This window comes from Triticum urartu, chromosome 7, assembly GCF_003073215.2.
Source record: "Triticum urartu cultivar G1812 chromosome 7, Tu2.1, whole genome shotgun sequence".
Taxonomy (NCBI): Eukaryota; Viridiplantae; Streptophyta; class Magnoliopsida; order Poales; family Poaceae; genus Triticum; species Triticum urartu.
This window is the reverse complement of record NC_053028.1, coordinates 37,110,620-37,127,569: the sequence shown is the minus strand read 5'-3', so window position 1 is coordinate 37,127,569 and position 16,950 is coordinate 37,110,620. Positions and strand designations below refer to the sequence as shown.

Genomic DNA, 16,950 nt, shown 5'->3' with positions numbered 1-16,950 from the left:
GTGGATATCCGGGCTGTCCACGAGGCAGGGGGCGCGCTCACCCCCCACCCTCGTGGGCAGCCCGGGACTCTTCTGGTCCATCTCCGATACTCCGTGGGCTTCTTCTGGTCCAAAAATAAGTTTCGTGAAGTTTCAGGTCAATTGGACTCCGTTTGATTTTCCTTTTCTGCGATACTCTAAAATAAGGAAAAAAAACATAAACTGGGACTGGGCTCTAGGTTAATAGGTTAGTCCCAAAAATCATATAAAATAGCATATAAATGCATATAAAACATCCAAGGTTGCATGATCTCTAGATAGCTAGTCGTTTGTGTAAATAATACTTACTTACAAGCTATCCAAAAAAATTGTAGACTCGTTGTCGATGCCTTCTATTCATATTATGTATGACAAAAAATATATCATGTAGAATGCACACCATTCAAGAATTTCCTCAAGACCAAGGTGGTTACCAAGACATTTTGTTGCCATAAATATCCATTATTTATCTTTTAGGAAAAAACTAATTTCTGTGGTGAACCTAGGTACTAGGATGGACGTCGTGGTTTGACATTATCACTTGTGGAGAACTCGAGAAAAGTGAGCATGGTGACATTTCATTTTTCATTCATCGGTCCGACCTTCCATAGCAAATAAAGTGAAAGAGATGATGCGTCGGAAAACATAAGCTTGGAAGGTTAGTTCCGTTTGAGTTAGCTTAAAGGTGTGATAATTCGGTGGGATCAACTTCTTCTAAAAGATGCAAATTAGTAGATTATGTCTCTCACAAGAAGATATTGTCTTAGTAGATCCAACATTTTCCAAAAAGTAGTACGAAATAAGATTTGCTAACTCATACAGCTGCAAAACCGAAAACATAGGCTCGTTTCCTCGACAAAGATAACTATCCTTGTTTTTTTTTTTGCGGGAAAAACTTTCAATCTATTCATCTTCAATCATGGTAGTACAACGAACACTAGAAATAATAAAAATTACATCCAGATCCGTAGACCACCTAGCGACGACTACAAGCACTGAAGCGAGCCGAAGGCGCGCCGCTGTCATCGCCCCTCCATCGCCGGAGCCGGGCAAACCTTGTTGTAGTAGACAGTCGGGAAGTCGTCGTGCTAAGGCCCCGTAGAACCAACGCACCAGAATAGCAACCGCCGCGGATGAAGTGTATAGATCAAAAGGATCCAATCTGAAAACACACGAATGAAGACGAACCACGAACAGATCCGAGCAAATCCACCAAAGGCAGATCCGCCGGAGACACAACTCCACACGCCCACCAACGATGCAAGACGCATCACCGGAACGGGGGCTAGGCGGGGAGACCTTTATTCCATCTTCAGGGAGCCGCCACCGTCTCGTCTTCCTGAGCAGGACACAAACCCTAACAAAGCTCGAAAAAAGATCTAAAAACGAAGCCCTCCCACCGGCAAGGGCCGAGATCCACTCCGCCTCCATGGCCATAGGGCCACCGTAGACGGGATGGACCGGCGCTGGCGCCGGCGCCGGTGGGAGACAGAAAGCTAGGGTTTTTGGAGGCGGCGGCCTTAGCCACGGGTTGAGGCCGTCTTCTGATAACTATCCTTCTTGATAAAAAAGATCGCCATGTGTTTATGGTTAGGCTTGATGAGAAAATTCCAATGCTTCCTACGAAAAACAGAGGAAACCGAACGTCTCCTTCCACTGAAAGCGTATCGCCAGAAATCCTGAAATAAATCCAAGAATAATGCGAGCACCAGGATTTAAACCCTAGTGGGTTGGGGATACCACTGTCCACCTAACCAACTCAACCACAGGTTGATTCGCCTCTCTGGCTGTCTCTGTCTCTCTCTATCACTTTAAAAACAGAGGAAACCCCGCTAATATGACCCAATGATCAAGTTAACGGATGGATAGAGTATCGGGTACCAAGGGCGTGTGAACCATGAACTAAGGACTCACAGACTATTTAAGATGACTAGAAATGTCAGGCACGCTTCCATGCGCTGTTGGTGTTGTTCGGATCTCATATATTTTTTGTTATTTGGTTTTGACACAGAGAAGAGGTGGTGGACTATATGTTTTTTAAAATGTTGAGGTTGGGTGGGCCTTTTTGGAAGGAGTGATCTCGTGTTATGTCCCAATCAACCCACATGTACGTCAGAACGTTTCTTGCGCTGGTTGTTGCATGTATTATACTGATGCTATAGTGTCGCATGTTGTCTCTTCTTTTTTGCCACGTGGTAAGAGGTTGCGCGCGGATTGGTGTGCTTTTATAGCTAGGCTGGTTGATGCCGATTAATTTAAGAAATCATTTACCTGGCCGAAATCACAAACCAAATCCAAAACCGGTCACCTCAGTAAAATTAGAGAGATCATTAATAAATTGCTGACACAATCGAAATTGTGAACCAAATTCAAAACTGAACACCTTAGTTGAATGAGAGAGCTTTAAAATTAGAAAGCATAGCGAATTTAAAATTGAGAAATTGTTCACCCAGGGAAAATTATTAACCAAATGCAAAATTTGACACCTCAATCAATTGAGAGAGCTCCTTAAGAAACTATTGACCTAGTCAAAATCATGAACCAACTCCAAAATTAAACACCTCAATTGAATGATAGCTACAAAATTAGGTAGCATCGTAAATTTGAAGATTCCAGGCAAGGATGAACGTGTGAATCATGGCATCCTAATCAATGTGTCCAAACTTCATGTTCCCTTATGGTGGGCATCGAGAAATAAGAGATCCAGTCACTCCCAGGCTCTCTCAGGATTTAGCAACTCTCGACCGTCGGATCGTTTCGCTTGATGCGTTTGGGACCGTCGGATCGAGCCCTCAGTCGCCCCCAGCCGCCGGATTGAACTGAAAACACTGTTGCAATGAATAGTTTGCTTCCCAGCTAAAATATCTTGTGCCACCGCCGTTATTACAGTGCCCCGCCGAGGGCGTTTTCGTCTTTTCACATGTTGGCCCATGACGCGTTGATCCCTGGTTGGCCCGTCAATGGATGAGACGAGGGAGGGCGTCTGCCTCGCCTCTTCATCCTCCCAGTCGCCCCAACCATCCCCGCACTCGCCGCTGCCGCCACCCTTCATCCCCCGTGCTCCGCCTCGTCCCCTCCCCTCCCGTCGCCCGAATCACATGCCCGCTGGTCGGGCCGCGGTGGCCGGATTCTAAGACGGCCGAGCGGCGACCATTCCCGTGAGGCCCGGCGGCGAGCAGCGCACGCCGAGGGGTGGAAGGGCGCTCTGGATCCGGGCGCGATGGCGGCCATGGCCGAGCTCGAGCCTAGGCGTGTGAGTGCGTTGGTGAGCACGGCGGTGGTCGGGGCCGAGCTCTGAGCACGGCGGCGGCCATGGCCTCGTCCTCCCGCATCACAGCCTCGCTAGCCCCAGCCCTCTCCCCGACCTCTCCCTCCACCAGACCTCTCCGCCCCGCCCACTTCGCCGCCACCAACGCCCCGCAGACCTCGCCGCCGCCGACGCCCCTCAGACCTCGCTAGCGTGGACCTCTCTCCTCGTCTCCCTCGCACCACGCCGCCCGCAGCCTCCCCCTCTCGTCATCAGAAGGGAAGGGAAGGGAAGAGAAGAGGGAGAGTGAGCAGGGCAGGCGGCGGCCAAGGTGCTCATAGATTCACCGGCGATGTCGTCCGACCTTGGCCTCCGAGTGCTTGTGCTCTGCCTGCTCCGGGCCCACGCAATGGCCTGCTCGGGATGCCACCCCCCCCTGCTCCAACCCTAATCCCCTCCCCTCCCCTCCCCTCACGATGTTGCTGCTTTTGGTCACGCTGGTGCACGCACGCGTCCCTGCTCCTTTGGTGGACAAGGTCGGTTCCGATCTGGATGAGCAGCAACTGCTGCAGGTGGACGAGGCCCGATCCCTCATGGCTCGTCCCTCCTCCTACTCCCCCTGAACGTGGTGAGCTCCACCCCCTCTTCGTACCCCTGCACATCTATCTTATCTAGCCAATTTGATTGCAATTTATCAGAAAGTGCCAAGCAGCAGGGCTCGAACATCCGCTAAACATCTATTTGGCATTTCTGCTTCTCTTATTGTTATACCTGAATGCTTATTGCCTTCCAGCTCTATGTTTCATGTGCCAATGGCCACTGGTGTTAATTGTTTGGTCAGTGTGCGCTTTAATTTTCATAAATCGCGAAAACAATATATGTTTACCTTTTTTGGATTTTGTATCCTATCAGCATAAGGGATAATATTTGTCATCTGCTCTCGTATTCTGATATACTTCCTATGTTAGTTTGCACTTCCTCCAGTCAAAGTGTTTAATGTATGCTTGGCTGCATGTTACTTGTTTTGAACGTAGATGAATGGCTGCAAGGCGTAGTAGCAGTAGGTCGGTTCAGTCCTAGCCTTGGATCTAGCACCATTCATCCAAAGTAGTTTTTTGTTGTCTTCCTGGTTCTATTTCTCTGTCAAGAAAGGGACAAACTTTTGTTTCTATCCAGGAGGAGCTTGGATCTAGCTACATCCTTGGAAGGATATATTTCTGTCCTATGTTCTTTGGTTGGTATTTCTTTTTTCCTATCCTAGAGTGTAAAACACGAGTCTCGAGTCTGTGCTATGATGGTTAGTGTGGCTCTTGCCAATTGTTTTTTGGATAAACTAAGTGGATCTGGTCCAAGATTAAGGGTAAAATAATTTTAGAGATCTCAGGTTTGGTGTAATTGCAGACTCCACTATTTAGCCTTAGGTTAATGTTGGTGGGTGGTACCAAATTAGGTACACACTTGTGGCATGTTATATGGTCTAGGTAGGTTCTAAGGAAGGGGATTGTTGGACAGATGGTTGTGGAAGCTTGCTCTTACAATTAGGTTTACTTCATGTGTCTTGTTGTATGCTGGTGCCCCATTATGGCTTCAGGATGAATCTTCTTTTCATATTGGCCTACATTATACGCTGGCGCGGTGGCGCCCCATTATGGCTTCAAGATGTGGATGCTTTCTTAGGATCAAATTTACTTCCAACTTTGTCTTGGCCTTTTCCTGAATCTTCTTCAATTGTTCATTGCAACGTGGGATATACCGTGTCTCTCTTCCAATGCAACCTGCAAATTTTTTTAGGAAAATTATTCTAATACTCTTTTTTCCATTTCTAATACTCTTTTTAGGCCCACATATGCTGGTTTCCAATACTCTTTTTTCCTTCTTTTCGTGTTCAAGGAAAAAAAATCGAGTGCTGGAGTGAATCATCTAATTCAGGGACGAAACACAAATCAGATTGTGCTTATGCCGCTACCTCCTACGTCTACAACAGTACAATTTCAGGTCTGTATATATGGACCAACCTGTTATTTGTACCATGTCACTGATTCATATTGGTTGTTAGAATTTAGTTGCTTGTCAAATGTTCATTGTATTAAGAAGTATGATGTAGCGTCTGTATCCAATGCAACTTGGCTATAGTTTATCCAAAGTAGATGTCTATTACTCTGGTTGATTTGAGACGGTGATATGGTTTTGGGGGTCCATGTGCACCTGAGCTTAGCTACTTTCTCTATTTTTCTTGTTCTGGGAACTCCGTGTACACTGTATAAAATTAGTCTACAACATAATCAAATTAACCATCTCATAGCTGCACAATTTTCTTACCGGTCTTGGTAATAGGGGCCCACGAGGTACTTCTGTAAAGTACATACAAAGATGTACTATATATGTGCAAAGTATCAATTCAGTACACCGAATCCTATGACTTGTACCTCTAATTGAGGAGGGGGGAATGTCAAAGCAGTTAAAATAATCCTAAACAATCTGGAAACATATAGCTTTGAATAGACATATATTATTTTGCTGAAGAGTTCAGTCCATGCATGTTTTGCCATCTAATTTTGTGTTTTGGGTTGTATGTCATTGATACTTTTAAGTCCTATGATGATTATAAAAACACCTCGCCCTGCTATTTTGTTATATTAGATGCTCTCCTGCTTTGGCTAAATCAGATAGAGGCTTTAAGCATATTCAATTTAGATAATGACAGTCTTAAGTTGGATAAATGAAATAACAAGAGTCCAGACTAATGTGGAACAATTGGTCAAAATATAAAAGTTTGGTTCCTATCAGTTTAGTTAGTGGCCTATATGAATCTTATTTGGACCACAATATTTTTGTACGGTTATTGATTTGCTAGCGTATATTCTAAACTTAATTTTGTTAGCTCCTATCTGGTGTTCTTTCTTATAATATCTTTTTATACGTCGCAAGCTTACTCTATCACGAGAGTTTCTCCATGTTTATGAAGAAAAGATTTTCGTTCAGAGCACCTTCGGTATAAGAATTTGTTTTATAATTCTTGTTGGTCAGTCACAAAGCATTAATTTTGGTTTGCTTTATAATTTTTTCAGGAGTAATGGGAAATTATGAGCTCCTACTTGTTTTTATGCCAGCTCTATGTCGTAGTTAGCTGCGACCCTCTTCCCCGCGTGTTCGTGATAATCAGTTAACTTCCAGAGGGAATTGTGATTGTGATTAGTATCTTTAAGATCGACGGGGAACTCTTGATCAACATTTTGTGAGCAGACTAAGAAGTGACCTAATATTGGTATGCAGATCACAGTCATGCCAATTTCAGTATTGTCTATATTGATCACGGTGAAACTACATCTGCTATTCTAGATTCAAGTTGAGTCTTGACCTCTACATATATGTACTTGCTTTTCCTCTCCATAGGTTTCTAGCACTCTGAATGTATCCTATTGGCACATAATTACATCAATTTTCCTTGCAAATCAACTTAGAAATCCATTGCCCCCTGTACAAAATCAACTTTGAATGGATCATGGCCACGCATAACTTCAGTTTTGGCTGGGTTTTGGAACTGACAAACATCCGTTGTATATGTGTATTCAGGTTAAGAAAAGATATGGTATTCAAACTATTCTGATTTCTCTATTAAATCGAAGATGACAATGACATCGACGAAGGTCTGTATGCTCCTGTTGTCAAGTCTGCTTGATTTTCTTCTTCTAATTTTAGCTAGCTCTGCCTGGTGAAAGCATTCTTCCATGCTAAGTAGCCAGTCATTTTGCATTTAGTTTTGTCGTAATATTAATTCAGGTTCTACAGTTTGCTAGGTCATGTTTTTTATTTACTTAAGTTCCCATCTAATTGACTGAATTAGTCACGTATGGGAGAGCAGTCTGAAAGTTATAATAGGGTATGCAATAATAGTGTGATTTATGTTGCTGGAAGTACTGCCAATGCTTTTGTCATTTTTCAGGTTTGCTCTCGGTTCTGTTGGCAAGGGATCTTTGGTCATGCATCCATTGTAGAATGGCAATAGTTGAGCATCAAGGGACAACCAAAATTACTATGATGATATTTCAGGTAGTAATTACTCGAACATAAACTTTTCCCGTTCTTCTTTTTTTCTCCTTTATTTTGGTATGATGATGTGTTGATGCCCCCTGTCATGTAATTATTCCAAGATAGCCTGACTGTAATATTTCTGGGAGAAATATTATTATGAATAGAGAAAGCTTTATTTCAGGCATCTTAATATTTCATATCGTCCTAATATTACAGTCAGGCTATCTTGGATGAAAGACATAGTTCGTGTGAATCATGACCTTCTATGCAATATTTCTTTCTGTGTAATCATTCATGTGTGTATATGTGGGTATGTTTGTTGGTATCTACTCACTATATTATATACCGTGTTATTCAGACATCCCGGGCCCTGTGGGGAGATCAGAGGCTGGCAGTGCATGCAACAGGGCATGTTAATCAGGCAAATTATCATTCAAAGACTGGGTCTATGATGCTTGGGGCGAAGGTCCTATTTCTCTCATTCCTCCCTTCCAACCCTCAACATTCTGGATCATGGATGTAAGCTGTGCACAGTCACATTTTTTTGGTAAATGCATATGAGCAATGAACTTGGGAGCATTTTTATTCTGGTGTTAGTTTGCTTGATCTAAATATATGATGTATTGATCTGTACGCTGATGAACAATTTGGCTGATGCATATTGTTCCTTAGCTGATCCGTCTGACCACTACAGTCATGTGGCTTGATTGGCTTTGTGACTTGATTACATATTGTGGTTCGACCAGATTGGCTTGTGAGATGCGATATTATGCAGGGTAGTCCTATTTTTATTTCAAAAGCTCAGTATTTTTTTACAATGGATAGCACAACTTAGGCACGCTTCACTTCTTTGCCAACCTGTTCCCAGAATCTTTATTTTAGTTCCTTCCTGCATCAGATCTTTTTTATCTTTAGGCTGAATGATAGAGTGGAGATGTTAAACTCCTTCATGCTTAGAACATGGTGATAAGGAGAACATCTTTTTTTAGTTATGATTTATTTGAGATGTTTAAACAATGATTGCTACTTTCAAATAGATTTGATATGTTTCTCTGAAGTTTCATTCATTTCATGTGTGTTCAGGTATATATACTAGAAGTTATTATGGCTCACTTACATTTATATCACGTCGACACAGCGGACCAGCTGGTTAGAATTCTGTATATTTTTCTTCACCTCGTGAGAGGCACATCTTTCAACCAAGAATGTCATCAGCGACTATCCTGAGGACATGGTCAGAATACAATCTCAACACTTGCATTTTCATCTCCTTCTACCTTTTTTGTGTTTGAGGTGTTAGAAATTGTGGGAAACAGTTCTGGATTGTGTGTGTATGGTAGTTTGCAAGTGAATTTGCGACTATTTTGGATATTGTCCCCAATTGAGGTTAATTTGAAATTGTGGATGCACACATGGTTTGTGTTCTTTATCATGGGGTATCTGTTCTTTTGCACATAGGTAGAAAGTGCTTGGTGGGTTTTTTTCTTTTAGTTCAATTGGCATGGCCTACTGATGTGTGTGCTGGTCCTGCATGTCCTGTGTCATGCCAGTGGCGTCAGTTTGTGAGGATTGTTTGATAGAACATGCTCGTCATAGTGTGTTGTCAGGAAGGTGTGGATGCAATAAGACATGTGCCCTTTAGTTTAGTCTCGTTTTTTCTGGTACATTTGAATTAGTCTATTAGTCTGTGTCCATGTATTCTTTTGTTTTTGGTTGGCACTTTCAGGTTTGTTTGCCGAGAGACAGAGAGTTGTTTGTCCATTCACACATGATAAACAGAGGGTTGGATTTTTTTGTATTGGATTGATGCTTGTGAAAGAGTGTGGAAAGGATAGGATGTTTATTGGGTTCTTTTGTTGGATTTGGTCTCCCTATGGTGCCACTATTGGTCTGGTTTGGTTAATCCTTGCTTATTCATTTATCTTAGGGATTGGATCGCTCACATGGTTTGTTAGGAAGTAAATGGAGGTTGTACACCTATTGTGGTTGCAGTTCTGTTAATCAAAGTGCTGTTTAGCGGGGTTTTTGTCTGGTGCTAACTTTTTGGTAGGAATTTCACTTCTGCCCTGAAAAAGCAACCTGCAAATGTCCAACTGATAATAGTTCCAATGTGCATTTTCTTTCTCAGACCATGAAACCTCTTACAACAGCGACAATGTGAGAGATAATCGTAAAAATAAACAGAAATACCGGGTGAATCATGTATGTTCATACTATGGCAGTTATCTTCAGTCAGTGAGCGAGAATGGGCCTGAGCTGCAATCCTCGCTTTTCTCTATTCCTTTTGTGAAATTTCATTCATGGTGAAAATGTTCTCTCTTAATACTGTTGTTGCATCACCGTCTGAGATAAGTTACTCCCGTTGTACATACGCATCCATCCTTTTCCTGCTCAAGTATCAAGTGGATGATATGTTGCTCTCACCTACATCATCTTTTCTTGCAGGCACCTTCTTCTTTCAGCTGCAATATTTATTTGGATCTCTCGGTTGTGAAGTGCCATCTTTTCTATTTATACTCTGCAGGCACAATGTTACAGATTTATTTTCAATCTCAATATGCCATCTATCCGAATTTTGTAGTGCCTAATATCATGAGCTAATGCTAATATTATTTATAGAGCATTCATATTATCATGATGACACCTGTCAAGTATTGTCCACTACTAATTGCGCTGGCTTCGCCTCAGAACGTGGAAAGAGGAAGTAGAGTTATCAGTAGTGATCAGCTATAACGTACCGTAGATATCGATGTTTCCAGAGCATCGTTTCCAATTGTCTGTTATCTCATTGTGTTTATGAGCAGATACAACATCTCATGTAACACTTATTCTTACAGTTCCTGATATGAACTACTTGGCATTATTTTATATAATTTATGTCTTTATGTTTTGTACCACTCGATACAAATTAGTTGTCCTTGGCAAACATTTGGCTTGCTTTTGGTACAAATTTTTTCTTTATTATCTATAGTGAAATTGCGGTTATTCTTGGTAACAACTACACTTTGCTTTTGGTATATATTTAATCTGTATGCCCTATATTCAATTCAGTCATCATGGGCAGCAACTATACCTTGCTCTTGATATATCTTTGTAGTTTTTGTGATATATACTGAACACATTTATTGTGAGGTTATTTTAATTCCTTTGGATGTTCCGAACGCATTGTTATATTGAGGTTTTAGTCGCTGGGTCACCGTGCTGAGCCAAACAACAGCATTGCCTCCTTGACCAAAACATTTGGATCGGCACCCTCGCGCCAAGGCGCGATCCCGATCTAGTTAGTAGTATTACTCAATGTAGGTCTGTGGTGACGAACAAAGAGCAGCCCATGTGGCCCATTAATTGTGCCCACGCCGATAGTCATGTGGAGTACATAACTGTAGTAAGAACCTTCTCAAAACAAAAGTAGTAAGAAACAGCAACACATGACATGTGGTTTAGTTCCACTTCACGCAGTGGCGGAGACAGAGCCCGACCACCTCGGGCACTTGCCCGGGCTCACCTAGTATCGTGTGGTAGCCACTCGACAAACCCATGAACATTTTGCCCAAGACTTGACTTGGCAAACATTGAGGACACACGCACTCTTCAGTTGTCCCGTCTTCGCCGAGTATGGTACCAAAGGTACTTGACAAACACAACGTGTCATGTGGCAAGCGTCGTATCCGTTGGCTGGCCGTCAACCTACTTTATTTTGCCTAGGACCTCATTTTGACACTCAAAGACCTTGCCAAGTATCTGGGGGAAGGAACTCGATGAATCTCTCTTAGTCGAAAGCTGGGTATGCCGAAGTTTGGTGAGATTGGATTATCTACTATAGGGTGCTCCTAAACCCTCCATGGACAGTAAATTAAGAAGAAAAAACACAAAACTAAAATATCTGAAATTTTGGGACATCAAACATTATCAAAAGTTTTAGCTTCTTGCAAATTTTTGTCCACAAATAACATTCGAGGAGCACTCACTAAACATAACCAAATTAGTGTTCAAAGTTCCATGCACTTTTGAGCCGTTTTTTTGTGAGGGCTCCATGAATGTTATTTGCTCATGAAATTTAGCAAAAAGCTAAAACATTTGATCTTGTTGCAAAAAAAAACAGTGTTTTTCTAAATTTTTTCTTAATTTACTGTTCATGTGGGTACACCTACACCAGGGAGTAGCTATTTTATATATTGTGTATTGGACGGTCGATTTTGATTTCCAAGTTATACATTTAGGCTCAAGCTTGCCCAGGCTTCACAAAAGTTCTGACTCCGCCACTGACCTCACGTAGGCAAGGAGGTGAGAGACCATTTTTATAAGCTTGAGCACATGTTGTGTTCTAAATACTAGAAACATACATAGCATTGAACCATGTACATACCGCGTACGTTTGCATGAGTATGCCAGTCTTAACTGAATCGGATTTAAATTGGATGTCCAACAACAAGTGTAGGTACGTATCACATGCACGACTTAAGACTGATGCAAATCTTAAATTTAAATTGGATGTCCAACAACAAAGAGGTGCGAGGTGGCTGAATGCTGAATGCTGACCGTCGCAGATTTGAGACGATAAAGATTAATTTTTTCGCGTTATGGTCAAGATCGCTTAAGCTGGAGAGACGAGATGCATGGACAATTGTTCATGTCGATGGACAGAACAACATATTGTTCCTAAAGATAGAGACAAATGTACAACCAAGAAAGGATGGGGTCATCTTATCCCATAGTTGATACCCCTTTTTTGCAGGAAGCGAGTACTAGAAACTCCTAGAGATGGTGGACCCGCAGGCAGAGGGAGGGGCCGAGGGGGGGGGGTTGAGGTCGTTTTTATCTTGCAGAGGGTGAGGTGAGAGAATAAGATAGATGGAGCTTTTAGTTGTATGGAGTGTCCCGTGGTTTCCTTTTTATGTTGTCTAGCTATATATCCGAGCTTGTCGTTTTGGGACATTGTTGAATATGTGATGTTGTGGATCAACTTTCATGGGTGTTGCACTAATGTATCTTTGAATGTTGTGAATATCCGAGCTCCTCCCAAGTTGTGAATATCCGAGCTCCTCCCAAGTTCTTATTTTGTATTCCACTAATGTATCTTTGAATTGCTAGAGGAATTGCGGCCCCAAGCTAGCAATCGAGCCCAGTCATGGTCATCATCACTAATCTCATGAGTTCTACTTGACGTCGATGACGACACCTTCGCTATCTCTTCAGCATGCTCTTGAAGTCTCGATGACGTTGATTTGCAGGAGCAGATCACCATCTATACCTGTTGGCACCCTGTGGAGGATGGAAGAAATAAGGGCAGAATAAGGAGGTTTATCTCTCTCTCTCTCTCTCTCTCGCATATTCTTGATGACGGCCGTTCACAGGAGTCAATCACCAAGGACCTATTCGCGTCCTGTGGAGGATTATAGAGAACAGTAAGAGAGGGATGCCTGTGCATATGAATGATGGGGGTAAGGTTGTGGTCGCGGCTCATATGAGAGATGGGAAGTGGGCATCAACACACGAGGGAACATGTGATCATGCACCATTGTTTTTTGAACACAGTACAGACGCAAGCGCTCATATATACACGTATACACTCACCCCTATGAACGCACACACGCACACCCTACCCGTATGAGCACATTCGAGAGACTGGGCCGGCATATCATCTTGAGTACGAAGTCACCATAGGCGCCTCGTAGTCATCATGCACTCATTGTTAATTGTGCATGTAAGAGTATACCACATAGCACATGTGTCTCAACCTCCTAGCTGTCCATGGTTTAAACCGTATATATTTCACTAGTAGAAAAGGGGATTTTGGTCCAGGCCGGGTAAGCCCATTAGTCCCGGTTCAGTCCAGAACCGGGACCAATGGGTGCATTTATTCCGGTTCGTGCGGCTAAGGCATTAGTCCCGGTTCACCCGGGCCCTTTAGTCCCGGTTCGTGCCACGAACCGGGACTAAAGGGCCCGGGTGAACCGGGACTAATGCCTTAGTCCCGGTTGGTGTCACCAACCGGGACTAATGGGCTTTGAAGCATTAGTACCGGTTCATGGCATGAACCGGTACTAAAGGTCCCATTTTCAAACTCCCCCCCCCCTCCCGTGGACCGCCTTTTCAGTTTTAGAAAAAACAAAACAAAATGATGGAAATGTCAAAAAAATTAAAATAAAATAAGTTTTCCATGTGATATGTGGTCTAGTTGTTGGGAAAATTTACAAATATGAATTTCGACTTTATTTACAAAATCTCTCTGGAATTTGTAAAATGGGCATAACTTTTGCATACGAACTCAGATTAAAAAGTTTTTTATATGAAAAATCATCTACTCGAAAAGTTACATCCAATGGAGACCGCTTACGGCCTGTTTGCAAATTTATAGAATCCTCAAATTCCAAAAGGAAAAAAAGTTATGCTCAAATTTCAGTTTTTTTAAATTTTCATTAAATCTGGTCAAACTACTTATTCAAGAAGTATTAGTGTTACTAAATAATTATTCAAGAATATTAGTGTTATTAAATAATTATTTCAGTTTTTTTGAATTTTGGTCAAATCTGGTCAAACTATGGTTAAACTGTGGTCAAACAATGGTCAACTACTTATTCAAGAAATATTAGTGTTACTAAAAAATTATTGTTTTTTAGAACAATAGTTTCAAAGTCAAACAGTGAAATGTGTGACTTCATGCTCAAGCTAAACTCCTGAGGTTAATAGGATTGACATCTTACTATTGTGAGGAAAACAACGAGTGCAGACTTGGAAACGAGGGAGAATAGAACCCGGAAGTTAAGCGTGCTCAGGCTGGGGGAGTGGGAGGATGGGTGACCGTCCGGGAAGTTAGATGATTTGGAATGATGAGGGGTGATTAGAGATTAAATTGAGCAGTGATGAGGGGTGATTAAAGATTAGAGGTTAAAATAATTCAGAAATTTGAAAATAAAAAAATTTCAAAAAAAATCAGAAAATTTCCTTTAGTACCGGTTGGTGTTACCAACCGGGACTAAAGGTGGACCGGCCACGTGGAGGGCCTTTAGTCCCGGTTCTGGTTTGAACCGGGACTAAAGGGTCAGGGCATTAGTACCGACCCTTTAGTCCCGGTTCAGGAACCGGGACTAAAGGCCTTAAACCGTGGGATAGATTCTATAGTCGGTTACCCCTTGTACAATTATGTGTGTTGTAACTTAGTTTAGCCTGAAACCATGTGTGGTGTGTGTGTGCTTGGATCCATCATTGCACAATTATGTACGACATCAATATTATACAATGTGATTTTCTTAACAGTTATCTTGGGTTAAAGTGTGCCTTCCATGAAGGGACTACACACTTATAAGCTATAGTACGTTGAGGGCCTCCTATATGTATACCAACCGAATATCCATAGTCATTTATATCATGGACACAATGAATATTCAACCAAAATGTGTGAATCACAGTCTCCAATCTCTTTCTTATAAATATACCACCTCATCTTCACCACAAGATAGCAAGCTAAATTGGTATTCACATGAACAAAGGGGAAGGTGAGAAAAACACAGAGAGATTAGATGAAGAGACATTCACATGGGAGTTGGAGACATCGGATAATTAGCAAACTATCTTGTGTTGGGTACTTAGCAATGCACTCAAACAAGTTTTACATAGGTCACGTGATACGTCCCCCCAAGTGCTAATGGACTGTCAACCTAGAGGGATGCCACAACCTGACTCACACGATGATCTATCAGTCCATTTGAGCTAGAAAGTTTGCTCACGGATGATAATCACAAGTATAAACTTTCTGGCTACATCATCGACCATCTGAGTATGCAAGCAACAACTCATTCTTGAAGATGCTCTTATAGTATCGTATTCTATATCACGGCCTCAATATCAAGTGTATGTACATCATAGTAGAAACAAGCATATTGTGGGAGTTGGTAACTTGTGTTGACGTTTGATTAGCACTCATAATCATGCTAGGCAAATGTATGCGAGTCCGACAAACACCTTCTAATAAATCAAAATGTCTTTCTAGTTGTTTTCCCTAAACAATATCACATGGCTCTTGTGTCGGGCAAGTGGTATTGAACTAAAGTGACTAGGTGAGACTTGGCCTATCATGCACACCTCCCTATTCCCTGCTCCATCCTCCCTCTTCGCCCCATCAACTGAATGTGATCGTCCACGGTTGTCAAAGTTGAGACATGATGTCAACGTTTATTTAGTCTTTCCTTTGAAAATATGCCAGCATTAGGGCATCTCCAACACCGATCCTCAAATCGTTTGCTACCATTCGTATAGGGTGGGGGGGGGGGGATTTGCGGGCATCCGGACCGTTGTTATGCCCGCGTCCGACTACCCTCCCCCACCCAAAAACTATATATCCCTCGCCCGCGCATGCATGTTTCCACAAGAAAGGGGTCATCGCCACTACAAAGCACCAGTGCCACATTCATGCCAGCACAGAGCGACGCAACCTCTCACAACGTTCAGACATTGAAGCGGCGCGCCGACCGAGAGCATCGCCCTCGTCAGTTCTATGTGCAGGTGGCTACCCCACATTCAAACAATAGCGCCCGTCTGTCCGCCTACCTTGCATTAAACATGTGTGCCGTTGACTAGAAATGGCAAGCTGACACCATCTGTTCGCCCGTCTGCCGCCCACCATTAATCACTTCGCTGGTTGAACTGCCATCCTCCGCTCCCTTTCTCCTATCTGCACCACACCTGCCATGGCATCCTCAAGCTCGAAAGCCGTATGGGACATCCTCTCCTCCGAGCAGTAATAGGAGCTTGCCGCCATTGTAGCCGGCTGGCAAGTAGGCGGGCAGAAGGATGCCAGCACTACCGCCGGCCCAATGGCAGAGGCGGCCGACGACGAGCCGATGCCACCCTCCTCGAAGATCCATGCCTGCATCACAATCGGCACGGCCCATGCCCATTACACGGAAGTGGTGTTGGCCGAGTGGGAGGCCGCATTCCGGCAGCTGTAGGCCAACTAGGAGTACAATGTCCGTCTCTCGACGAGCACCGACACACAGAGGAGCAACTCATCGCCGGCACGGGCATCACGCCGAACGTGGACTTACCCGAGAGGAGGCGCTGCTCCAGTCCTATCGCACCGCTCATGAAATCTACCATGACCGTTGGCGGTACCGCCAACGTCAGGCAGAGTTAGAAGCCGCCTACAGGGACTTTGATCAGGCGGCACATGAGGTGTTCGGCGAGAGAGAGAGGACGAGGACGAAATCGCTAGATACGCCACGGTCCCGCCCCGCTGCCACGACAACGAAGTGGGCACGTCCGTGGGCGCCGCCGGCAACAAGGAAGAGTAGCACATGGGAGGTCACAGGCGTTTGTATCCTAGGTGGGCCACCGCTCCTCCCCTCCCGTTTAAACCAAGCTTGGAGGCTTCACCCTCGTCAGCCGATTAGCCGCAAGCAAGCTGTGGAGGCTGAGCTTCATTTTCCGGGGCTCATGACTGGCTGGAGATGGGGAACGGGTGCCGATAGTCATATAGACTAGGTTTAGATGAAAAGCATATGGTTTTATGTAAAAATTATCCTGGTATGAATGAATACCATCTGGTGCGTATAAATATGCATCAAATTTGTTAATGTGTATTATATTTCTTCCAAATCTAACCAGACATATGTGGATAGCTTTGGATGGTCGGCTCGGGCATCTTTGTCCGTGGA

General features: G+C 43.4%; 1 protein-coding gene across 1 annotated transcript; it reads left to right on the top strand.

Annotated features, from left to right (window-relative positions):
• The first annotated feature begins 3,749 nt into the window (after positions 1 to 3,749).
• On the top strand, positions 3,750 to 7,979 carry LOC125521924. The gene is made up of 4 exons (XM_048686987.1): positions 3,750 to 3,893; positions 5,156 to 5,260; positions 7,209 to 7,315; positions 7,656 to 7,979. Exons 1-4 carry the CDS (start codon positions 3,818 to 3,820, stop codon positions 7,818 to 7,820), a joined length of 453 nt encoding a protein of 150 aa, XP_048542944.1. The 5' UTR covers positions 3,750 to 3,817; the 3' UTR covers positions 7,821 to 7,979.
• Positions 7,980 to 16,950: the final 8,971 nt, after the last annotated feature.